The following is a 25,627-nucleotide window of genomic DNA, read 5'->3' as shown; positions in this document are numbered from 1 at the left end:
TGCCAAGGGCACAGAACTGCTGTGCGGTGACTGGAACTGCCAACACGTCCAAATGGCAAGGAGCACTGGCCAGCTCTGCCCTGAGAAGCATGGCTGGGCACCTGCACAAGGACTTCCTATGTGTCCCCGAGGTGCACTCCCTTTGGCTCAGGCTATCTGAGCAGCTCTGATATGTGTAGCTATCCAACTAGCCCCTCACCCCTGCCCCACCTCAGCTATCCCCTACTCAAGCCTAAACTAGTCCCCTGGCCTTAACTAGTCTCCCTGACCTAAACTAGTTCCTCTGGCCTCAACTAGCTTCTTCTTCTTGGCTTCAGCTAGTCCACCTGGCCCCTTGAACTCCTCCTTGGCCTCAGTTAGCCTCTCATTGCCCCTTGTCTTCAAGGCTTTCCCAGTCTCAACCTGCCCCTTGATTTCTTGCCTGGCTTGTTTCATGCTCTCGCCTACACCTACATCTCACCTTTACCTACCTCTTCCAGGACATGCCTGCAGTGCCTGCTCAGCTGCCTCCCTCGTGGCTGCCTGAACTTTTTCTCTCCTAGTCTTGTCTTCAGGGAGAGGGAGGGGCTACAGTTAATGCGTGTCAATGAGTGTCTAAACAGGCAGGCCGAGTTTCCCCAGAGCTCAGGAATCCACACAACTGCACCATGCACTAGGCACCCTTCTCCCCATTTTAGAGATGAGGAGACTGAGACTCAGAAGACCTAAGTGCCCAGTATGAGATCATACTTTTAGGAAATGAAAAACAAGATAAATCCCATTCTGTCTGACCCCACAGCCCAGGATGTACCACCCTTTCCCCCGCCACTTGTGGTCCCCTTAATAAATTTATTGACTCACAAGCCAATCACATTCCATCAACATGCATGTGGTTGAGGGAATGAAGAAGACCACCAGCTGTACATGGCAGGGATAAAAGTGCTCACAGACAAACCCAGACTGGGACCTGAGAGAGAACTGACCAGTGAAGATTAGTTACTCAAACAGAAAACAACAGGTATGAAAATATGTTCATATAATAATGTGTGTGTTGGAGGGGGCCCCAATAGATGGTGACAACCAGAACTCAGGGACAAAGGTGGTCAGGGATCTTGAGGAGTGGTTGAGTGGTTAAAAGGACAAGGATGAAAGTTCTTCAACTGTCCTGGACTTTACCTGTCAGTGTTGTTCTGACATAATGCAGGTTTCCCAGAAAGGGACCTTGGAGAGTGTGTGTGTGTGTGTGTGTGTGTGTGTGTGTGTGTGTGTGTGTGTATGTGTGTGTGCGTATTGGGGGGGTGGAGGAGGGTCTGTGCGAGTGAGACCAGGCATTTGTATTACTAAGGGTCTCTTTCTGTTGGAGTGAAGCCTGGGAACTGGGTTTGCTGCCTTGCAGAAAGCTTCTAGGCCCCCAGATAGCTGGATCTCCATGGAAATTAGCTTGTGTAGAGAAGGCAGTTATTTTAAGGATAGGCGAAGAGAGAACCTATAGGCTGGAGTTAGGGGAGATAGCTGTGGGAGAGAGCTTTTCTGAAGACTAATTTCCCTCCTATCAGGATGGAAAAGAACCGAAACCCAGGAAGGAGGAGGAGTCCGAAAGTTGTCAGTCCCTAGGAAACAGTGCAGCTGCTGGTCTCCAGGCCGAGCAGGGTTCCCGGTGCCCATGCAGGGGCTATTAGAGAATAACCACTATATAACAACACCTTTCTGTTGGCACAAAATCTGCTGATTTCAACCAGCATCCATGTAATCATGCAAAGAAGGAAAAATTTGCTTCTTTAAAAAAAAAAGTGACTGTAGCAGCCTCCGCAATCTCAAAAGACTGCAGAATTCATCTGGGGGTGGGGCACTCTGGTGAGGAAGCTTGCTCATGAACCTGCCTGCTTGGTTTGGGAGCTTGGTGAAGAAAAGCTGGCATAAAATACAGATGCTCCTCCACCTATGATGGGGTTGCAACCCCATAAACCCTTCGCAAATGGAAAATACCATAATTTGAAAATACATTTAACACCCCTCACCTACTAAACATCATAGCTTCACCCAGCCTACCTGAAAGGAGCTCAGAAAACTATATCCAAAAACCACTAACAACACAATATTGGCTACTTACCCTGGAGATGGACTGCCTGGCTGGGAGCTGTGGCTAGCAGCCACATCACGAGAGAGTATGATACTGCATATCACTGGCCTGGGAAAAGATCAAAATTCAGAATTCGAGCCGAAACCGGTTTGGCTCAGTGGATAGAGCGTCGGCCTGCGGACTGAAGGATCCCAGGTTCGATTCCGGTCAAGGGCATGTACCTTGGTTGCGGGCACATCCCCAGTGGGAGGTGTGCAGGAGGCAGCTGATCGATGTTTCTCTCTCATCGATGTTTCTAGCTCTCTATCCCTCTCCCTTCCTCTCTGTAAAATATCAATAAAATATATATATTTTAAAAAATTCAGAATTCGAAGTCTGGTTTCTACTGAATGTGTATCATTTCCACACCTTTGTAAAGTCAAAAAATCCTAAGTCGAACCAGCAAACCACCCTAAATCAGGGACTGTCTATAAATTACTTAGGTGATAAAGTGGTAGGAATTTATGGAGTCCCCTCTCATCCTGCTGTAGGAGTGTTTGGGAGGCCTAGGATTGGGAACAAAACAGAAATGGCAGAGAAATCTGGCTATAAGGGCCCCCAGTAGATGGTGACAACCAGAACTCAGGAACATAGGTGGTCAGGGATCTCAGGGTTGGGTGTGGGGCTGAGCGGTTAAAGGCACAGGGTGAAAGTTTTTCAATTTCACGGTGTTCCAGTTCCAGTCAGTGCAGCGGGCCCTGCTGTTCACCAGCTTATAGACAAAGCCTGGTTGGTTCCCACACAGCCTGTGTTACCCAACAGAAAGGGTCCATTTGCCTGCATGCATCAAAGCCCAGTAAGGTATAAACAGGAGTTTGCACCCAAGAAAGTAAGGACTTATTAAAGAAATGGCACCATGCCCAGAGTCGCAGGTAGCTCATACTCAAAGACGGGCACGGATTATATAGGAAAAAATCATTAATCATGGTGACTAAAGGAGTTACGGTCCTGGTCTCTACTGATTGGTTGGCACTAGGGTAGGTGGTAATGGATCATTGCATCTGTCCTGATTTCAGCCTTGGAGTTGGTTGGTCCAGCTTCACAAGGATTTGTTCTGTGAGATTGTTCCACTTCCCTGGGTCAAGAGCTAAAATACAACTGAGGCCAAGATATTGTCTTCAGTTTGATTGAAAACTCTGTCTCTACAGTCAACAGATCCAGAACCTTGTTCCTAAGACCACTAGAAGCTGACCAGAACCAGCTGTCCTGAGGGCTTAATGATCAAGCAAGGGAGAGGGAGGTGGGTGAGTCAGGGTGCTGGGTAAAGCCAGTTTGAGTCAAAGGCAAAAAAAAATAAAAATAAAGGCTAAAGAAAATAAGGTTCCTGCACAGTTACATCTGTGTCGAGCTTTGGTGAGAGGCATAAGGGGCCCTGGGCTTGTTCAGGCCACCAGAATGCAGAGCAAAAGGAGTCCAAGGTGCACCCCACACTGCTGCTCAACTTGCTTCTCTTGGGAACCTTCAAAAATGGTGGTGAGGGCCTGGATGTTCATTCTCAGTGAAGGTGAGAGCTCAAGCTCTTTGTTCTCACTCCCAGCAAGCCAGTGCACCTTGGCAGCCTCCACAGGCCATTGCTGAAGGCCAGTGAATGGTTTCTCTGTGGCTGCCAAGAACACCACTCCCTTAAGGTCTGAAACAGAGCAGAGGCTGAGTAGCCAGAGGTGGTGGGAACAGCAGCCCAGACCAAAGTACCTGGAGGTGGGGCCAAGCAGCACCCATTCTGGCTCTCTGCACTGGGGCCACTCCCTGACCCGTGGGCAGTGCAAGCTGTCCTCAAATGCAGGGAGCTGAAGGCCCATGACCTAGGGAGTGTCTATTGTCTCTGGAGCTTAGCAATGAACACTTACAAAACCAGGAGGAACTTGTGAGTGCAGGACAGCAGGTGGTGGTTGTGGAGATGACTCTGGTGGAAGTTGGGCGGCTGCAGGTGCCTGGAATTCCTCGGAGATGTGTGACATCTACTGCTGTTCCTGGTCCAGGCCCAACTTCAAACTGGTTCTAACCAGATTGCCCATCACCACTGTTAACCTCAACATCCTCCCCTCCCCTCGCTGCTGCTCTACATCCCCAACAGCCTAGAAACATTGTTTGTGGCTGAATGTCAGAAAAAAAGGCCACACAGATGAGAGCTGAGTGAGAGAGGCACAATTTATTGGTCACACAGACTGCACACAAGAGGATGTGGGTGCATATCCAGTCTCAGGCACTCACACACACTTCTAGATTTGGTTTCTTGCATTAATTCTGTTATGTGAAAAAGCAAAACAAGGAAAGACGTCACCAATCTATGCTAGTAACCAAGGAAGCAGGGCCAAAAGCCATGAGAGTTCAAAGAAAAGGCTGCATGATTTTGAGAGCTGGGCACCAAGAGGCCCACCTTCCAGGCAGCCAGGTATTAGCATGATGGGAGGAGTGTTGGGGGCTGGCCTGGTGGTGGCTGCCCACATCAGGGAGGGTATGGGAGACCTGGCTGAGGCCTGGGCATCTCTAGCCCAGCTGAAGCTGGACTTCCCACGAAGAGGAAGAGCCGATTGTCCTTTTTCAGAACTGAGAGGACCCAGAGAGACCCCTGATCTCAGCACCAGCTCTGCCCGAATTCCTGGGGGCTTTAGCTAATGCAGTTTGTGTCCTTTCAGGTTTCTTGTACCCTAAATTAATACTGACTCTCCAGCTCCCTGAAGGCCGAGCCATCTTACTCCAGGAGGGCACTGGCCTTAATTTTTAATGCTTTGTCCAAACCACTCAGAACATACTGTTTTGAACTGGGGGATCTGGGAATGTGGTTTTGGTGGGCTGAAGAAGACTCAACTCATAATGTTTGTAAATCACTTAGCATGTACCTGGCATGTGGTACATGCAGCCATTATTATTATTGATATTATTATTATTTATGTTTCCACCTGGAAATCAGCGCTTTACTTCCTTTCTTCAACATGATAATCGGAACAAGGCTCTTGGGTCCCAAGTACCAAGATCAAGCTGGGGGCCCAGGTGCCCGAGTTGTTTGTTGCCCTTCGGGTGTCCTTTTCCTTCCAACCTCAGCACTTGGGGCCAAGTTTCGAAGCCAACACACTCTGCCGACCACACAGAAGCTGGCCTCTCCTGAAAAGTATGAAGCCCTGCACAGGAAGCTGGGTAGGAGAGGCCAACAGGAAGTCCCAGGAGAGGGTCCAAGTGGCTTTGTGCTGCTCCGCTGGGCTCACGTCTCACCGCAGCTCACCAGGGCCTTCACTGTGGGCCAAGGACAGAAGACTGTCAGCACTGCATTCTCGCCAGGCCAGATTTAACCAAAGGTCCCCATGTCCCTGCACACTGTGGGCTAGGTCAGGATTCCTTTAACAGAGTGCTGAAAAGAGCCAACACTTAGTAAAGGCCTAAGTACCTTAAATATATATAGTTTTATGCATATGTTATAGGACTACATAGCATGTAAATACATAATTTAGATGTACATGATAACATACAGTAATAATATAAAATAAAATTTAAGCCTCCTTATAAGCCTATGAGGCAGGTTCCACTAATAGCCCCCTTTTTACAGATGAGTCAAAACTGAGGCTCAAGGCACAGAACCAGGAAGCTGGAGAACAGGGATTCAAACCTAAGACACTCTGGCCCCACAATCAGTTCTAAGCATTATTAGTTCTGCTAAAAGAGAAATCTATTTTATGAAAAGGAAGGGGACATTGCATCTGCAGTGTCAGCAATACTGGGAAATTTTTAAGTACTAATATTAGTGATGATAAGAATAAAATGTACATAATCTGGGCTCTTCATTTTTTGTTTTTAATTATTTTTTTAATCAGAGAGGAAGGGAGAGGGAGAGGGAGATAGAAACATCAATGATGAGAGAATCATTGATTGGCTGCCTCCTGCACACCCCCCACTGGGGATCGAGCCCGCAATCTGGGCATGTGCCCTTGACCGGAATCAAACCCGGGACTTTTCAGTCCGCAGGCTAATGCTCTATCCACTGAGCCAAACTGGCTAGGGCTGGGCTCTTTGTATGTATAGAATCTTATTCCTATGGGCCTGGCACAGGAGGCCTGGGTTCAAATCCCATCTCCACCCCTTCCTCACAGAACAACTCCCAGAGCCACTGTTTATTAGAACCCACTCCTAGGCTGGATGGTCAGATCATGCACATTCACATTCACATGCACACATGCCAGCTCATATGCACCTGAGCACACTCCTGGGCATGGCAGGTTATATCATACACATGCAGGTACATGCACATGAGCTCACATGCACACTACTCCTAGGCACGGTAGTTGTATCATGTGGACATGCACACCCACTCGCTTGTGCATCCAAGCACACTCCTGGGCATGGTGGTTGTGCCACATATGTGCACATGCATGCACGTGAGCCCATGTGCATGCACTCCTTAGCATGGAAATTGTGTTGCACACATGCACACACACATGAACCCCCACAGGCACCCCAGGGCACCTGCATAGTAGTCCTGCTGAGCGGTGTGTCGTCGGGCCGGTGCTTGCTAAGGTGGGGGAGCTCGGCATTCTCACGGTAGTCTCGGCCCTTGGAGTGCTGCAGGTGTAGGACAGCTGGGCTCTTGAGTGGGAGGGGAGGACGCTGGGCCGGGGTTGGCGGGGCCTGCTGGCTCAACTCTGACCTGGAAGGCTTGATGGGCCTCTTGGCTGGCACTGGGACTGGGGAGCTGGCAGGGGCCTTGGGCTTCCCCTGGCTCTTGTCCCCTGCGGCCGGCCGGCCCTCGGCAGGAGATGAGCAAGTGAAAGAGCGGAGCCGAGGCGTGGGACTGATGAAGGGTGTGGGTGCAGATGTAGGCACCGGCTTGCCTGTCCCCTTGCTGCCCTCGGCCTCCGGGGCTTTGGAGAGCAGGATGCTAGGAGACAAGGTTCCTGGGTCTGGGCAGGGTGGGAGCTCCTTCTTCAGCATTTTGGGAGACTCCTGCTCTTTCCTGGGAACCAGCTTAGAGAAAGAACTCACAGATCCATATAGTGGGTTCTCAAACATCTCAGGCTTGGTCAGCTTGGGGTCCTCCTGAGGCAAAGGCTCCACTGCGTTCTTCCCCACGTCGCTGGGCCTGGAACGTGAGAAGGATGACAATGGGGAAAACACATGAGGAATGACTGCTTGATGCCTATGGGTTTTTCTTTAGGAGTGATAAAAATGTTCGGAACTAGATGGAGCGATGGTGGCACAACATTGTGAAATACTGAATGCCACTGAAGTGTTCACTTTCAAACAGGTAATTTATGTTACATGAGTTTCACCTCAATTAAAAACAAAATTAAAAATGGAAGGAACCTGGCCAGCGTGGTTCAGTGGTTGAGCATCGACCTATGAACTAGGAAGTCATGGTTTGATTCCCTATCAGGGCACATGGCTGGGTTGCAGGTTCGATGCCCAGTGGGGGGCAAGCAGGAGGCAGCCAATCGATGATTCTCTATCATCATTGCTGTTTCCATTCCTCTCTCCTTCTCCCTTCCTCTCTCTGAAATAAATTAAAAACATTAAAAATGAAAGGAAAAGAAACTGTGTTAGCTAGTCATATGCTGATGCCCACATAGGTAATCTCAGTTGTCCTCTGGACATTTGCCACCAGAGCCTTGGTGAGCAAGGGAGTTTGCTGAAGGATTTGTAGGAAGAGGAAGAGAGGGCTTAAATAGCACTGCCAATATCAAAACTGGCCCCTCAGTCCTCATCAGAGAGGCCTGCCTTTCACAGCCTGCCCCTCACTACTGCTAACAGACCTGTCTTCCTGGCTCCCCTCAAGGATCCCTCAGCCTCTCTGCTGTCTCTAGAAAATTCTGCTCTGAACCTCAAGGGAACGAAAGCCTTGCAGGTGACCAGACACCCTCAGTCACCATCTGTGCTACCTGAGAGTCCAGGTCAAGGAGTGCCATTTAACAGACATGTATGAGCCACTATGTGCCCCAGGCCCAGGAGTCAGCTGTGAACAGGACAAAATCTGGGCTCAGGGGCCGATGTTCCTGATTAACATAGTTCTCTTCCTAAGGCACAGTCCTCTCCCTGGAGAGCCCCTGGTGACCACAGTTTCCTTCATGGACTCATGTAGGGTGGGAAGGAAAACACACTGGAAATCAGAGGGAACCTAGAGAGATGGGGAAACAGGCCAGTAGCAAGCAAGTGGGCCTGCTGACTTGTGGCCAGAGAGGGAGCGCCTATCATAGGCCAAAGCAGGTAAGTTCTGCCTGTCTGTTTCCTGGCTTCTTATGGCTTTTATGTGAGGCGATTTCCTGCAGAGCAAATTATGAGAACCAGGAATGGGACCACATGTTACTTTCTGGTCAATGGCATAATCTCCTGGGAGGGTCTTCTGGGATCTACTTTCTGCAAAGAGGAAGCTGTCGTGAAGAAAATGTGGGTCCCTGGGAACTTGGCACTTCTCACTGATGGGATGGGCTGAAACACTGCTCAGAAGCCATGGTGAACAGACTGTTTGGGGAGTAAGGTGTGGGCTTAGGGGGCAGGGTGAGATGTCATCCTTGTCCAGGTGCCAATGAGACAAGATGACAGGGGGTTTTGGGGAGGCTAGCCTTGGAGACATGCCAATGGGGGCTTGACTGTCAACTCAGTTTTTGGCTCATTCCTCTTTGGAAAGTCCTGGAAGCAGTTGTATAACTAGGAATGTTGGAGCCTTGAAGAAAGTCTTTGGAAAGCTGCCTCTTCACCACAGGCCACCCTCTGTCCCCGTCTGGAACCTCGAAGACCTTTGCTATGAGTTAGCCCCAGGAAGGAAGGTGTGGGAAGGTCCAAGAGGCACTGACCATCAGCTTCTAATAAAGAGGCAAAAAGGAGAAAAGAAAAACTCAAGATCTGACACCTTACAGCCCCCTCCACGTGGCTGAGCAGGAGGAGGGACTTGCCTCCGAGAATTAGGGGCAGGACCCTGGATGTGAGCCTTTTTTAAATTCCAAAGCTCACTCTGACAAGAGCAGAGATGGTGCAACTCAACTTCTGCCTCTGGGAGGAGGCTGCTGTCATTCTTGCAGAGGGGAAAGCTTGGTTGGGGCAGGGGAGACTGGGAAAATCACAGCAAAAATGTGAAAGTCTTATTTCCATGACCAAAGGTGATAGGAAACCAATTCCCACAGTAGGCCACGGTTGTGGAGTAAGCAAACCAACCAATATCCATGGCACAGAGTTAATTCCTGTGGCAAAAGGACTCCACTTCACAGATCGATTCTGGAGTTGATTCTTTTCCAAAGCAGTGAAACACTGAGCAGGGGCTGAGAAGAGCCATCTTTCTAACCACATGACTTCGGTGGGTGACCAGCTGTTCAGGTTTGCCCAGGATTCAAGGGGCTCCCAGGATGTGGGATTCTTAGTGCAAAAAGGGACAGGCTTGGGCAAACTGGGATGGCTGGTCATCCTACTCAAGTGTAGGGCAATGGTGAGGTGACATGGAGGATGCTGGTGACACCCCCTTTTCCACAGTCTTTGCTCAGGCTGAGCCAGGGATTGAGAACAGTTAAGAGGGCTGCAGGCAGGGGTGGGAGCTGCTGGTTTCTTGCCTCTAATCACCTCCTTGGTGAACAGTGAGCTTAGAATGCCACCCTGGGGGCCCCTTGCCTACAGATGTCCCCATTCTGAAGCTGTCACCCATGAAACTGGAGGGAACACATTTCCCGCACACTTATCCTGTCCTGTCCTCTCCTGTCCCACCAGCCATATCCTCTATTCCTTCCTTCCTTCCACTTATTTATCCATTAAAATTTTTTTTTTTTAGATAAAAAGCTTAAAGAATAAAACTGTAAACTGCCCCTCAAAAAGGTGGGAAAGTGGTGAGATGAGGGAGAATACTGTTTGACAGCACTCCCTTTCCTGGCTACTAGGAAGTGACAGAAAACACCACTGAGGAACGTAAGAGCTCACAAAAGAGAGCAGCCTCCTGAAGTCATTATAAACAGTAAAGACAGCCACCAAGGAAAGACGATGCTAATGATAATCTGCGAATCTTTGATCATTGTTAATTTGGCTCTGTAATTTTCATTTCCATCTGTCATCCATGGTTACTAGAAACTTGCATGTCTCCCTATCTTATGTTTCGTGAGATGCTTATGAATGGTTTTCTTGGTTACGGTGGCACGTATGAGAGGTGGCTGTGGCTTTGGCTACCTGGCCTGGGCTCGCCCCTGGCTCCCTCCTCCTGACACATGCTGTCTGAGTCATCTTTCTCTAACCTCCTGGCCTTTGCTGAAGTTTTGCTGAAATTTCATGGCCAAAGCCACTCCCTCTGCAGGCTAGCTGCTCTCTCCCTTTGGCATTCCCAGGCTCAACTGTTGCTTTTTCTGACTCCCCTTAACAGGAGAGACGGGAAAGCCTCACCTGGGGACAGGCACCTCATGGCTAAGAAGAGAGAAGGGAACTTGGTGTTGGAGAGGGACTTCTACATGGAAATTCCCACCTCTGTGCCCCAGAGGGCCTCGAGGGAGTAAGAGATTGACTAAAGGGTTCACTGGTTATAGAAATGTATTTTTCAATAAATGTAGTTTTTATAGGAGGATATTTTTCTTGACCATATCTTTAAATTTTTCTATTTAAACAATCAAGTTTATACTAATAGGGTAGAACTTGAAGATTCCACAAGTATTTCTTGAATGTCTACTGTGTTCCAGGTCCCAAGGATGAGTCAGAGACTAAAGTGGGCCTACACTCCTGCCCTCATGCAGCTTCTATTCTAGGGCTGGGTTTCCCAGCAGTGAAAACACAGGGAAGGGAGAGGTCCTGGTGAAGAGAACACTCACCTTGACTCTTGTGTCCTAGGGCAGGGGCCCCGGGTTGCTGTGGAGGATGAAAATTTCTTGGGTGATATGGGCGGTTGGGAGGGTGGTGTTGGAGGGGTCTCTCCCCTTCCAGATCCCAGGGAGGAGTCCTTGAGTGGCTGGTCATAGCTCCAGGCTGTGGGCTGCTGGTCAGGGGACAGGGTCTGTTTTATGTACCCAAAGGACCCCACCCCCATGTAATTGGGGTTGATGATTTCCGTGATGCTGGAGCCACTGCAGAGAGGGACCCTGTGGGGGAGACATACAAAGTCACAAGTCAGTCCCAGCCTGAGGATGGTGGCTTCTGCTGTTCCTCAGGACCCCTCAGGATCTCCTCAACTCCTTCACTTTTTGGGCAGTGGATTTGTTCGTTCATTTGTTCATTCATTCATCATTCATTCATACAATAATAGTTTCTGAGTGCCTAGTGTGCACCAGGCCCTGGGCCAGGCAGAGGGAATATGGCTATGAGTAAGGCAGCCATAGTCTCTGTTCTCATGGATCTCAGATCTGGTTGGGGAGACAAACAAAACTCAGTGACTGAGATGCATGGGATTTATACAGTGCTGAAGTCTGAATGAGAGCCACAAAAGGGGCAGGGATAGACTGCAGGAGCGCTGGGACCCACTGGGCATAGGGTAGCCAGGGAAGGCCTATCTGAGGAGGCAGGTAAGAAGGAAGTGGGGGAGACAGTGGTAAGAGTAATTGCAATGGCCCTGAGGTGAGAGGCCCTTAACTGTTCCAGGAACTGTCAGAGGGCCTATGAGCAAGTGGGGAGAACAGAATGAGAAGCTGTTGAGGCTGGTGGGGCTGAGTGACCGTCGGGGGAGGGCAGGCTGGGGTGGAGGAAATGGAGAGCTCCACCTGAGACACGTCAGCTTGCAAGTTTGTATGTGAGATGTGAAAATGGAAATGGCCATGTGGGCATTTGAAGATGAGGAGACAAAGGTCAAGACTGAAGCCTCGAACATGGCAAGTCATCTGAAAACTGCCAAGGGGATGGCCCAGACCCAGGTGAGGGGACCTGGGACACCAACACTGTGCTGCCTCTTGGTGACAGAAGTGCTGTCCTTGTAAGACAGGGCTGTCATGAGACTGAACAGGCAGAGTTCTGAGTATTCAGGTTATAACGAAGCCTCCCAGTTCCCTTCTGCTCAGCCAGCCTGGTTCTGTGCACAACTCACTCCCAGCCATCAGTGCCTGCTTAACAAATATTAATTCTAATACTAGTCAAAAGGAAAATAATTTGTAGACCTACACTGACCCTGACTCTGGAGCAGAGCAGACATGTGAGAGCCGTGATGCTTTCATTGGTGGGTAATAGTGGGAGAAAAAGATGGAGAGGGAATACTTTAGCATACATGGCTACAACCCTCCGAGGTTGGATGTAGACGAGGAAACGGGCTGGAGATGTGAACTCCCGTGTTCCCAGTGGGTGGGTGGCGTGTGCGAGGGCTGGCTGGAAGGACAGGCAGTGTGGGGACCAGCAGGGGCAGAGCACCCAGGGGCTCTGCAGAGGCTTTTGGATGTTCGCTCAGCCAATGGCACAGCTTTGCTCCCTCGGCAGGTAAGAGACCACGACAGACTTCACGGGCTTCTTTCTGGGACTTGAGACCACGTCAGAGCTGGGGTGACTCTGTTGTTGGGGATTCTTCTAAATTCTGGGTTATTGCCAGCCCAGTCTCTGCCAAGAGCAGCCTGCGTTCATTTCCCCTAGTGGTCCCTCCCCTAGGAATAAGATGGGGTTTGTGGCCATGGAGCCAAGACTGCTGTCCCCGGGAGACACGGCAACCATTCCACGCAGCCACCTTCACAGGTGCTTTCTCCTGGGCGGGGCTATGAGTCCCTAAGTCAGGGATGGCACCTAATCTGCCTTGGTTTCTCTAGAACCTGTCACACAGTAGGTGTTCAACCCATGTTTGTTGAACGGAACTGAAGTTTCCAACACAGAGGAGTCTCCAGGCCTGGTCCAGTCACACTAACCCCAGAGACATGGGTCTGTGGTCAGGACAGCGTCTCTCCTGGCTGAGCTTTCTTTCCTCCTGGGTTCTCACCCCACTTACCCTCCCTGGTCCTGGGTCTGCTAGGCCAGCTAGTCTGTGAAGCCCTGGCAACCCCCCTGCTCTACCTGGAGGCAGGTTCCCACTGCTTCATGGGGTCATGGCTGGTGAGGCTCTTCAGACACTTGGGCCCGCTGGACTCATCCCGCTCAGTCTTCACAAAGTCTGCATGGGAAGAGGCAGGAAGAAGCAGGTGAGGGCCCAGCATGCAGGTCTGGGCCAGGATGGCAGAGGTTTCCACTGACATGCCAGAGCCGGATGGTGATTACTGCTGCCTGGGGAGGTGGGCTAAGCAAGATTCTGAGGCCTCCTACGAGTTCAGTGATTGATTAGTTATGCTTGTCAGCTTAAGAGGGAGGAGAATTGACACGTGTGACCCAGAGGGGTCATTTCATGTGACATTTCCAACCTGCTGGTGTTGACAAAGGACAAAACAAGCCAGTTGTTCTGGGCAGATCCAAATAAAACAAATAGAAGAAGGCAGCTCCCCCAGAGCTTCCAGTACCAAAGCCAACTTCTTTGTGGGCAGCTAGGACCCTGTCTTCATTTCTGACTGACATGTGGTTGCAGAGGTGCTGATGCCCCCACACTCCAACCCATAGTTTTGCTAGAGAAAGAAGCTCTCACAGGGCGGATGGGCAGCCACATCCATGGGAGGCAGTACCCCTGATGGCCCAGCGCCCTCTGAGGAGCCGAGGGTCCACATGTAGTGAGCCCTGCTGTCTCCCTGTTCATGTGAGGCAGGACCCCATCACGTTTACAATCTCAGCTTAGCACTGGGTGAACCTGCACTTCACCTTGAGCTGGCTGCTTTCTTGGTATATAACCTTAAGTCAATTATTTAACCTCTCCGTGCCTCAGTTTCCCCATCTATCAAATAAGGATTATGCCCGGCTCTCAGAGAGAATATTCAACAGCTTTGCTGAGAGAACCCTCACTCCTGTCTAACCCCACAGTGCTGATGAGGGCTTGAGGTGCGGGGCGGGGGGGGGGGGGGGGGGGGACAGGGGGTCATGCCCACTTACCGTATAGCTTCTCCCTCTTCTTGCCCTGGGAGGTTTGCAGCTTGATCTCCCCCCGGAAGTGACCTGTCATCTCTCCATGGTGGGTGAGAGGCGTGTAGATGGGGAGCTGTGTTTCGGTGGCCTCTAACCGCAGAGCAATGCAGCCCTCGCCTGGGGACATGGAGGGGACAACAGTAATGTCAAGACCCTGCTATTTCGCAGGAGAAACACCATGAATTTGGCCTGGAGAGTTAGTTCTACCACCAAAGACAGTCGTTCAAGATGATGGCTAAGGCAGGAATCATAGAATAAACATTTTAGAACAACTTCTCAGTAATCTGGGAAAACATCTCAAAATTTATAGCAAATGAACTCCATGTAGATTAGTTGCTGTGAAAAAAAGTTAAATCATAGATAATCCAGAAAAACAAAATTAAATACTAATCTGCTGGCTGGAGGGAATGACAACTTTCTAAGGCTTAAAGCTATGTCAGAAATGACAAAATAAGACTGACAGGTAAGAGAATATAAAAGTTTAAAACTTCTACACAGAGGAAAAAAAAAAACACACGAAAATGAGATGATTGACTGGGACCATTCACTGCAGTCAGCTTCACAAAGGAGGGATTTTATCTGAACTCACGAGGAACTCCTCAAAATTAAATCCCCAGCAGATAAATAGGCAGATCACCCAAACAGTCATTTCACACAAAAGAGAACTGTAGCTGGTTAATTTCAATAAATGGAAATTCATTCAGCCTCAAAAGCCATCACAAATGCAAATGAAGCAGCACAAAGAGACTCTCTCACAGACATGAACTTAGCACAAAACAGAAGGAAGAAAAATACCCAGTGTCAGCGAGGCTCAGGGAAACCTGGACCTTAGGACATGGCAAGGTCCACATGGCAAGACAGCCTTTCCGGCAATCAGTTTGCTAACAAGGGCCAAGAATCACGGGCATATACCTTTTGACCAGCAAATATGGAACTCATCCTAAAAAAGATGATCTAAAAGAATAAAAAAAATGTAGCTTCAGGAGAACAAAAAAATGTCCCCAAAGAGATCCATCTCAGCATTATTGGTAACACTAACAAAAGTAACTGGCAGAGCCTCGATAACAGGAATAAAGACGACTGTGAAGGCTACAGCAAACCCATGGAATACTATGAAGCCACGAAATCCACTATCACAAAGACCATGTAGGAGGGTTATGGAAAATGGGTCTTATTTAATACGAGGTGAGGAAAGCAGAATATAAATGGTATCTCTGTGATGATTAGAAATCTAGAAATCTAGGACCTATGCCTATGGATGAGGATGGAAGTGTGAAACCAAAATAAAAAGGATTTCTGTAGAGGGGAATGAGACTGCTGGTGGATTTTTTTTCTTTGTTATTATGATGATTTGCTGTTTGTGAGTATGAATATCAGAAAGAGGAAACAAAGGACGAATACAGTATTTGATCAAGGAAATGGAACCATCAGACCTGAGTTCCTGTTTCCTGCCACTGAACCTTCAACATTCCAGCATCCGCGTGGATGGTTTTTTCTCTTTGCCCCGTTGAGAAGGACAGGAGATTCAGATCCGGAGCCAGAACAACCCCCAGGCTCTGCCCGCCCCTGCTTTGGCTCAGGGACCCTCTTTCTAGTGCTATACTGGGAAGGGGTAAAAGGAATGATTCTGGAGCTGGACTGCCTAGGTTCAAGTCCAAGGTCACACAGTAGCTTGTCAAAGTCACTCAGTAGCTACATGACCTTGAACAAGTCACTTCATGTCCTCACCTCTGCAAACAAGGGCAGTGACTGTACCTCAGTCCCAGGGCTTTGGCAGAGCCTGCACAGTGGCCGACCAACACCCACGGGCACCCTTCGTGTCTCTGCCTGTTTCTGTTTCCTAACTTCCACCATCACTCTGAGAAACCTTCAAATTCCTCCACTGCAAACAAACCCCCTCCCTGGACCAGGTTCACATTCTGGCCTGCCTCACACCCTCTGCTTCCTCACCGCCATTCTCGCCCTAACTGCCTGTGAACACTGCCTCCCCAAGTACGGGGATGGCCCCCAGTCACTCTGTCTAAGGACCGCTGTTTGGTTTTTATTTTGTTGGGTCTCTCAGCACTTCTGCTCTCAAACCTTGCCTTCTTTGCAAACCAACTCTGACAGTATCCCCAACGCCACAGCCTGTCCTACCACTTTTCTGGCTGTGCCTTGTCAACCACCGGTGCCTGTTCCTCACCACAGCTGACCCAGATCAGGAAACGAGACATTAACCCAGCTACTCAAACCAGAAGTGTGGGGCCATCCTCAACAACCCACTTGCTTCAGTTCCCAAGGCCAAGCCATTTCCCTTCTTTCTTTTCCTTTTTTAAAATTTTTTTTTTTATTAATTTCAGAGAGGAAGGGAGAGGGGAAGAGCGATAGAAACATCAATGATGAGAAAGAATAATTGACCAGCTGCCTCCTGCATGCTCCACACTGGGGATGGAGCCCATAGCCCAGGCAGGAATTGAAGCGTGACCTCCTGGTTCATAGGTTAATGCTCAACCATTGAGCCATGCCAGCTGGGCAACCATTTCCCTTCTTCACACCTCTCAAATTTATCCTGTCTCTTCATTTTTACTGTCACTGTTTTCACTATGGCCCCTTCATCTCTCATCTTTTTGTGTTTTTGTTGTTGTTAATCCTCACTGGAGGATGTTTTTCCCATTGCTTTTCAGAGAGAGTGGAAAGCAGGGAGGGGGAAAGAGAGAGAGGAGAGAGAGAGAGAGAGAGAGAGAGAGAGAGAAACATCAATGTGAGAGAGACATTGATTGGTTGCCTCCTGCATGTTCCCCAACTAGGGCCAGGGATTGAACCTACAACTCAGGTATGTGCCCTTGACCAGGAATCGAACCCATGACCCTTCGGTGCGTGGGCCAACACTCTAACCACTGAGTCACATCGGCCAGGGCTCGTCTCTCATCTTGATCACTGCAAACACGTACTTGTAAGATGGAAAGCTGATCACATTACTGAGTTGTTTGACTCTGATGGCTTCCTACTACTGCCAGGATAAAGTGTTTGCCCCTAGCCTGGCTTGATCTGGCTCCTGCCTTCAGTCTCTCTCTGGCCACTTACCCCTCTCACTCCATGCTGTAGCCACCCTGAATGTACCAAGTGTGAAGGTGAACGTGACATTGGGCGGGAGCCATGGACAGGCTGAAGACGTTACAGAAGACAGAGCCTCTCTAGTAGGACAGTTGGTGGGGCCACCAGCCTGAGCAGTGAGCAATGCTGGGCAGACCTGGGTTCCAATAAGGGCTCAACCAGTTCCGACCTGTGCCATGTGGGCAAGTCACTTAACCTTTCTGAGTCTCAGTTTTCTCATCGACTAATTGGGAGAATACTGTCTGCTTCATAAGGTCTTGTCATAATTAAAATTTAAAATTCCTGCAAAACCCTGGGCACAGAATCTGACACAGGAAAGTCTTAGTAAATGGGAGGGGCTGTGGCTACTAGTCGTTACTCCCAGAAGCCTGAAGGGGCAAGAAGGATAACTTAGGAGTTATTGTCCGCCTGCAGCCCTGAGATGGAGAAAGGATCAGCAGGAGAGTAGGATGGGGAAAGGCAGGTGGGCTTTCTGTGATGGAGATGCCCCATTACATCAGAGGCCACCAGACAACAGCAGGTGTGGCACCTATGGCACCTGTGGGACCCTTACCATAGGATTCGTCGCTGTCGGAGGATTTAATGCTAATCAGGATGTGCTGGTCCAGCAGGTACTCAGGGTCGGAGATAATGGGCTTCAGCTGCAAAGAGAAGTGCATGGGATTAGAGGTGACAAGTTGGGGATAGGCAGGTGAGGGCCGCCAGCCCAGAGGAGGGGATGCTGGAGAAAACAGGCCTGTAGATGTTGTCATTAAACAAATTTGAATCTCTGCTTTTCATGCCCAGAGAGCAGGAAGGAGCCCACGGGTACCCCCTACACAGCCAGGTGGGATTAGCTTCCTTTCCTGTCCCCTTCCATCACACTGCACTCCGGGCCCCAAGGACAGGGCCTGACCCCAAGAATGCCCCACCTTCTGTCTCCCTTCCCTCCTTTGCAGTCCCCAGGATCCTGGGAGTGGGGCCAGGCTAATGAGAAAAATGGGACAGGACCAGAAACCAAGTCTGAAGGCACCACCCTCACCCCAGGCTCCCTGGCAGGGCGCAATTCTTCCTCAGCCCTTTCTAGGATGGAGGCTGCAGGGAAGGCGGCACCACAAGGCTGCACCCATCTGGGCAGGAGGGGCCTCTGTGTCCACCCATGCAGAGCCCCCAGTGGGTCTGGGGTGTCCTGCAGCTAGTTGGAGGATGACAGGCACAGGTCTCCAGTCCCCGACTACCTTGCTCCAGGCTGTTCCCTTCCTCCCACCCACAGATACACAGAGACCCCTTGTGTAGGCCTAGTGCCATGTTGACTGACAGAAAGTTCCAGAACAAATGACTGGACATCGCAGTGGGGCTCTAAGCATTCTGGGGTTCCAGAGCCACACCAACCACTCAGTTCACTGACTTGTCATGATGGCCAGCTAGAAGTTTGACCCTGGGCCAGGTGCAGCGGATGCAGGAATACCCTGCCCTCTCAGACAGCAGGGGGAGCAAGGTGGCTGGTGTCTGAGGAATGTCTGTGGGTACACACTCACCATGGTGGGAACGGGGCGGGGGGGGTACAGGAGAGAGTGTCAGGGTGTCCTGAAGGGGTTTTAGAGGATGAAGAGAGAGGAGGAGGTAAGAGAGGTGGGTGGCAGGGTTCAGGGAGCAGGAGGGAGTGCTGGGGGAGCTGGAGGGGCTGGGAGCCATGCCGAGGAGCTTGGGCTCATCCCATGCGACAGTAGAGAATGGACAGGATAAAGAAGGGTACACCAGGCTGAGGCGGGCATTCCAGAAAGATTCATTAGGAATCAGGATGCTTTAGCAAGAAGAAAGGAGGGACAGAGACCATGGGGAGGTGGTGGTGGGTGGAGAGGAGGGGACAGAGACAGAAGGAGCATCAGGTCTCAGAAGTGGACAGTGTGCTGCAGGGACTGGGATGCTGATATCCTTCCCGACAAACAAAGGCGAAAAGAAGCCATTTGGGTGCTGCATGGGAGCAGCTGGGAGAAGACGCAGCAGGGTGGGGAGGGTGGATAAGGCAGGATGTCACCGTAGAGCCAAGAGCCACCATGACTCAGTGCCCGAAAATAGCCCAGGACCCTGACAGTTCACTCCCACCTCACTCCCCAATCAGAGTGTACCTGGACTAGGAGACTGCAATTCAGGCATCAGCCTCTGCTCCTGAGATGATATGGCCTTTGTGTGTGTGGCCCAAGAGTTGGTTCCAATCAACAGTTAATGTCAGTGTGGGCAGCCCAGTCCCTGAAACTTGAGCCTTGGGAGAGGATGGCTCCCTCTACCTATTAAAAGCCATCCTTCAAACCTCACCTCGGGTGGCACCTCTGAAGAACCTTCCAGGGGAAGCCTGAGACCCCCACCCATGTGATAGATTTCCCCAGACTTGTACCTTCCCTCTATGTACCCCTCCCTGGTTATGGGACAAAGAAGCAGGTCCTTCTCCACTGTGCACCCAGCATGAACATCCAGATGTGTCCACCATGAATTTCACATCATAAAAACAGTCCTGGGTTTCAGGTGGAAAACCATTTTTTTTTCTGCAATAAACATGAATGTGCTCCCACTAAGTTTTGCCTACATGTTTTTAATTATAACCCTCTGCTCACACGGGTCATGGTCGTAGCAAGTTCTCTCTGCATTCAGTGTTTGTGTAGGAGTCAGTGGACTCCTCTCTATACCTTCACTTGACCCTCCGAGCTGTGGCTGACCAGGCGAAGGACTATTGCAGGGGAGTTGGGGCCTCAGGGGTCTGTTGCTGAAATCATGTGACCGTGAACAAACCTCTCTGGGATCTGCTTCAGTTTCCTTCTTTGTAAAGCCAAAGTGACCTCTAGATCTCTCCCACGATCAATTATGGGAATTGAAATCCATTTAGAAATATTGGGGCCACTTTAACCATCGCTGAAAGCGAGCTACAAGCTACCTTAAAAGAGAGCTGGCTCAGAGGTGGGTAGGTCTGTGGGGCCTCTCCCACATTTGGCCCCTGGGATGTCCACTCCCTCTGGTCACGTCCCCCAGAGCTCTGCCACTCCCCAGCCCTGCTGGCTGGGTAAATGCAAAATCCTCCCTGGGAATGTGCTCTTCTTGAATTACCTTTGGAAGGGTCTCACCAAACCTCACCACCAATTCCCCTTCGCTTCCTTCTTCATTTTCTCCTTCCTGACTCTTGACAAAACCTGTTGGAGGACAAGACGGCTGGTTCTCAGAGGACAAAATAACCAGACAGAACAGACTCCCAGGGCCGGCCCACTGGATCAATGAAGATACTGTCTGCCTCTCTCTGTAGGGGCCACAGCATCGTTCAGGAGTCGGGCTTGTTGGGGATTCTGTTTTGGTGTAGGGGATGGTCATTTGCCAATGGGCTCTAGTTATTTTTAGGAAAATCAGATTTCCCTCCGTTTTGGCTCCTCTTTGCAACAAACCAGGCAACTAGAAATCATCACTTCTCAGACAAGGAGGTTCGGAAACATGACAGCTCTCCCACGCCACTCAAGATAGCAGCCTTTTGAGAAGCTAATTTAAGCTTCCTCAAATATGCTGTTTCCATAGAAATGCAAGCAAATGTCTTGATAGTTTATTAAAAACACCCACATGAAAATCCTCATAATTTTTGGAAGAGCTTTGGCTCTGCTTGGTGAACTGGGACTTGGAGAATTCGTGGAGAAGGTGGGCCTTTCACCAGGACTGGGCCCAGGTGAGTCAGGGGTGGGACAGCCTGCAGCTGGGGGCTCAGGTCTTCTTCCTGATTTCTGGAAGCTTCCATTATTCTGTCACCTCCTCTGATGGAGTTGATTCTACCCCTGCTACCACCACCACTACCCAGACCATCTCAGCGAGGAGAGCTAGACACTACACGAGTCTTCTCACACAGAACAGCTTTAGATGACATGCCTAGAAGTGCCACCTGGGAAGAGTGTTTTGTGCTAACTGCTGGCAGAGAGGAGGCCGGTTATGTCCAGCTTGTTCTCGGATGCTGCAGATCACCTAGGGAAGTGCCTGTGGTGGAGGACAGAGCATAGGCAGCTTGGGGCCTGGTCCTGGCCTCCAGTACCTCTGGACCTTTACTCAGGACCCTCTGGTTGAGTCAGAACCTGGATTGGGGGGACCCTCAGGTGGGCTATACTTTGCTTTAAGGGGCAAGGGAATAATCCAGCTGCCCAGTTGCCTACAAGGCTGAGGGATCAGTGCATCAGTGACTGCCCTGTCCCCGGAGCAGCAGTGGTCGGCTTTGTAAAGCCAAGGTGACCTCTAGATCTCTTCCACGATCCATTATGGGAATTGAAATCCATTCAGAAATATTGGGGCCACTAGACACAGGCTACATAATAGGGGTCCCCTTGTATCCTCCATCTGCAACCCTACTTCTCGGCCCCCCCCACCCCCTTGAATTCATCCCAGAGGTGAGAAATGGGGCAAAGCATCATTATGACGCAGAGTCGTGCTTGCTGCAACCAAAGGAAGCCCAACAACCCCTTACTCTCTAAACAGCTCGAGTGAAACTCCAGGTAGAATTTGGTCTGGGACTTGGTCTTCAGGGTGGCAAAGCATCTGAGAAACTCGATCTGCCCTTGGCTGTCGACAGTCCCGGGGCCTGGAAAAGGTGAGAACAGAGATTGGGTTCCACAGTGTGCCTGAAGATGGAGCATTTCAAATCAGCCCCAGCCCCCCCAACACATTCTTTCTTGGGGTCCAGGAAGGTGAGAATCCAGGGGGAAGAGAGGTTTTCTCCGAAGTCCCACCACCCACAAGGAGTGTCCCCATGGCAGTAACAGCCTCTGTGACGAATCACAAACTGGTGGGGACAGAGTAAGAACAGTCAAGAATTCTAGGATCAGAGCTGCTCTCAGCTTTGCAACTAGAGCTACATGGCCTCGGGCAATGCCCTGAAGCTCACTGCCTCAGTCTCCCTATTAGTTCCGGCAAAGAGTCTGATGGCTCAGCAGCCGAATACCCAAATCCATCTCATTTCTAAGTTCAGGTTGTGAGGGATCCCTGCTCTTCCTTCCTCAGGCACCGTGACCTCCGAGCTCTTCCACTCACTCACGCTGAGAACTTGCTCTCAACGCTATTCATTTAGAAAACGTGTTTGCAAGCATCCTTAGGCTGGTTTTGAACATGTGTTCTGTCCTTCCATATAAATTCTGAGCCACCTGAGAGCAAGGACAGACATTGCCTTCCTCTGTCTTTCGCATCCTTCCTACTTTTCTGTTTTTTTTTTTTCTTTTCCCCAGCTTTATTGAGGAGTTACTGACAAACATAATTGTGCATATTTAAAATGTATGACAGGATGATTTTATACACATACACATTGTGAAGTGATTGCCAAGATCAAGATAATGAACACATCCATCACCACCTGTTTTGTGGGGGTTTCTGGTGTGGTGAGAACACTCAAGATCTTCTCTCAGTAAATTTCAAGTATACAATACTGTCATACTGTACTATTACCTATAGTCACCAGGCTGAATAGAGCCCCAGAACTTCTTTATCTTATAATTGGAAGTTTGTACCCTTTGACCTACATCTCCCCATTTCCCTCCCCCCTCCCCTCCCCCAGCAACCACCATCCTGTTCTGTTTCCATGATCTATGAAATCTGCTTTTTAATAAAGTTTCTATACATGATTCCATGCAGTACTTGTTTTTTTTTTTTGTCTGGCTTATTTTGCTTAGCTTTCTTTTCTTTTTTTAAGCCCACAGCATCTAGGCCAGGCTCTGCTTAGGTAGATGTTCAACCAACACTCAATGCAGGTCATGGGGGCTTGAGAGTATGTATAGTGGCTGAGTCCCAGTGGAGGGCAAGCCTGACACTGAAGATGCGATGAGCGTCCTCATCAAGGGTGCAATGGCAGTGGCCACTCATCAATGCTGCAGGAACTCAGAGAAAGGGGAGATGGGTGGGAGATGGGGAAGAGGTGGAAGGTTCTAGAAAGCCACAGTGGCCAGAGCTAGGAGGTAGACAGGATGGTGGGTCATGGCTGCATGGAGTGGGGAGGCCACATCGCTGGGGCCAGGAATGTTAGACCCAACAGCATGGAGAAGCATCCCAGGAAGACTGCTGCAGCCTCATCTACATCCATCATAGCACAAAGGACACAGTGATACAGGCTTTTCCAACCTGTGTTGAGCCCCCTGCTCAGCCTTCATAAATGAGTCTGGACTGCCTGCTGCCCACAGAAGTGGGGGTTGGCAGAGAATGTGATAACATGGCTCCCCAGGCCCCTAAGCCCAGGGCTGGACATGGCAGAGAGAACACCAGCCACTGTTAGAATGAGGGTGGCCTAGTGACCAGGGCTGAGCTGGTTTTTTGAAAACTTACCTGTAAATCTAAGTATTATTTAGTCAGTCATTGCATCCCATCTTCACATTTTTATTATCTCTGCCTACCATGAAGCTGCACTTTTTAAACTTTAATGAACGTATTTAAGAACATCTATCACAAGACTAAATGGAAAAATCAGTATTGCTTGCCTTACACAGAAGAGATAAACTTAAAACATATTAAGATAAATGCATTACTAATAAATGGTATCAAGGACCCATCTAGGATTGTCTTTGATGGTAGATGTGCCATGCCTTAGAAAACACTCATTTACCTAATTTTAAAGACTGTGTTAGACTCAAGACTTAAAAAGGCTGATATATTTGCCACAGAGAGCAAGAAAATGCTTTGGACTGAAATCATGATGTGTCTTGGACATGAAGAAACCAGATAAACAGACCATGGATTTGCTGGAAGAAGGGGCCTTCATCTAATGCAGACAATTGACTCTTGCTACCAGAAGACAAGTGCCCAAGGCCTCTGTCTTTGTGGAATCTGAAGGGATGGACACTGCCCACCACTTACCATTTTTGGAGACAAACTGGGAGGTGACTCCTGCCTCAAATGTGGCAAAAACAGGGCTGTGGTCACTTGTCATGATGTCACTGGTGCTGCCTGCAGGGGAGGGAAGGCATTTCTGATCAGGGAAAGAGAAACCCTTCTGGTCAAACCAAGGATGGCAAACCCATAGCAGAAATCAACTCACACTGATGGAAGCCTCCAGAAGTTTTTCTCCTGTCATTTCACTGACCTTCCACAACTACACTCAAAAGTCTTAGTAACTGTGTGTGACACCATCTCCTCCATAGCTAAAATGTGCCTATGCTAGGTTTTCATGGTCTAAGCACTCTGTTGTATTGGTGAGAAGCTCATGGCCCAGAATGGGATGGGGGTTTAAGGTCACTGAGCTCATTGGTAAGAGAGATGGCACCTTCTCCCATCCCACAATGACTGGCAGGATCGGGAGAGGGTGGAGGTGATGAAGTGTAGACACAGAGGGTAGACAACTCTTTTAAGGAGCCAGGGAGAAGGCAATAGAGCAGTTTGGAGTGGGCAAGAGAGAGAACACAGTTCTAGAAATACTGAGGATACACCCACTTCTTTAGGTGACCTCCCTGACTAGGGCTGCAGGGAGCTCTCCCGTTTTACAGATGGACAGATCAGGGCCCTTTAGTTTAGGGCAGTGGTCGGCAAACTCATTAGTCAACAGAGTGGCAAACCGCGGTGCAGCAAGCAAGCCGCAGTTTGCCAACCACTGGTTTAGGGCATCGAACCTCCCAGCATGCCACTCACCATAGGACTGACACACCACATGCACCAGGGGGTACGACTTCCAGAGGACTCGGTCACACCAGGAGGGCAAGTTGTATTTCATCTGCAAATCAAAGTCACAAGCTATGTAAAATGCCTGCAACTTTAAAAAATATGTATATCAGTAAAAGAAAAGATGAACTTGTGACCTTCATAACCCTTGGCTTCATCTGCTGTTGGTTCTTTATAGAATTACCCATAGGTGGCTTTAAACCCTTTTTGCTTGCTTCAAGTCCCAACTCCACTGCCATGCCCCACACTTTCAGACTCCCTGGACTCCAGCTTTAGAACAAAGATTGATTCACCTGGCTGTGCTCCCTTACCTATCCTCTTCATTATTTCAGAATCTCATCTATTTTTATATTCTCTTATTTTTTTTCTAACTCAGATAAACCTCTCTACCAGTATTTTCAACCTAGTCTCTGCTTATCTTCTCCAGCTACTTCCTTTAATAACATACTCCAGCCAGTACACCTGATCCACCCATTCACACATCCATCCATCTATCTACTTATCCATCCATCCTACCATCCATCTACTAATTCATCCATCCATCCATCCATCCATCCACCCACACATCCAGCTACCCATCCAATCATTCAAACAATGTGTAAAGCCCTCTCAAGACTATGCTGGTGAGCAAGAATACTATTGGGTATGGTAAACAAGGCAACCTGGCATGATAATAATCCTCTTTAATCAATATCCTTATCTCCTTAAGTTCCAGCTCTTTCTCCTCTGCCTACGAATGAAAAGGTACTCATCCTAAAAGAACCTACCCTTGCCATCTCCTTCAATATTTTTCTTTTCTTATTTTTACCAATTTTCTTTCAAGAATGTTCTCTTTTTGCTTCTACTTTTAGACTGTCCATTTTGTGTGTGTGTGAGTGTGTTTTTAACCTGAGGTACAACTTACATATAGTAAAG

The 25,627-nt window shown here is 49.4% G+C and overlaps 1 protein-coding gene across 2 annotated transcripts in view; it reads right to left on the bottom strand.

The window, feature by feature from the left end:
* Nucleotides 1-4,227: 4,227 nt before the first annotated feature.
* INPP5D (inositol polyphosphate-5-phosphatase D) overlaps nt 4,228-25,627 on the bottom strand; it is a 97,710-nt gene continuing 76,310 nt past the window's right edge. For both annotated transcript variants that reach the window (XM_080667809.1, XM_080667810.1), the window contains exons 18-27: nt 24,683-24,764; nt 23,915-24,004; nt 21,546-21,659; nt 20,162-20,244; nt 17,637-17,724; nt 13,958-14,107; nt 13,001-13,097; nt 10,855-11,121; nt 6,554-7,166; nt 4,228-5,329 (exon numbers count right to left, since the gene is read on the bottom strand). In XM_080667809.1, coding sequence (XP_080523935.1) covers nt 5,327-5,329; nt 6,554-7,166; nt 10,855-11,121; nt 13,001-13,097; nt 13,958-14,107; nt 17,637-17,724; nt 20,162-20,244; nt 21,546-21,659; nt 23,915-24,004; nt 24,683-24,764 — 1,587 coding nt within the window. In that variant the 3' untranslated portion in view covers nt 4,228-5,326. The remainder of the gene's footprint in view (nt 5,330-6,553; nt 7,167-10,854; nt 11,122-13,000; nt 13,098-13,957; nt 14,108-17,636; nt 17,725-20,161; nt 20,245-21,545; nt 21,660-23,914; nt 24,005-24,682; nt 24,765-25,627) is intronic.

The sequence above is a fragment of the Plecotus auritus genome (assembly GCF_963455305.1).
Source record: "Plecotus auritus genome assembly, chromosome: 5".
In the NCBI taxonomy this organism is placed as follows: domain Eukaryota; kingdom Metazoa; phylum Chordata; class Mammalia; order Chiroptera; family Vespertilionidae; genus Plecotus; species Plecotus auritus.
The sequence above is the reverse complement of the archived record's forward strand: the minus strand, read 5'-3'. Positions and strand labels throughout refer to the sequence as shown.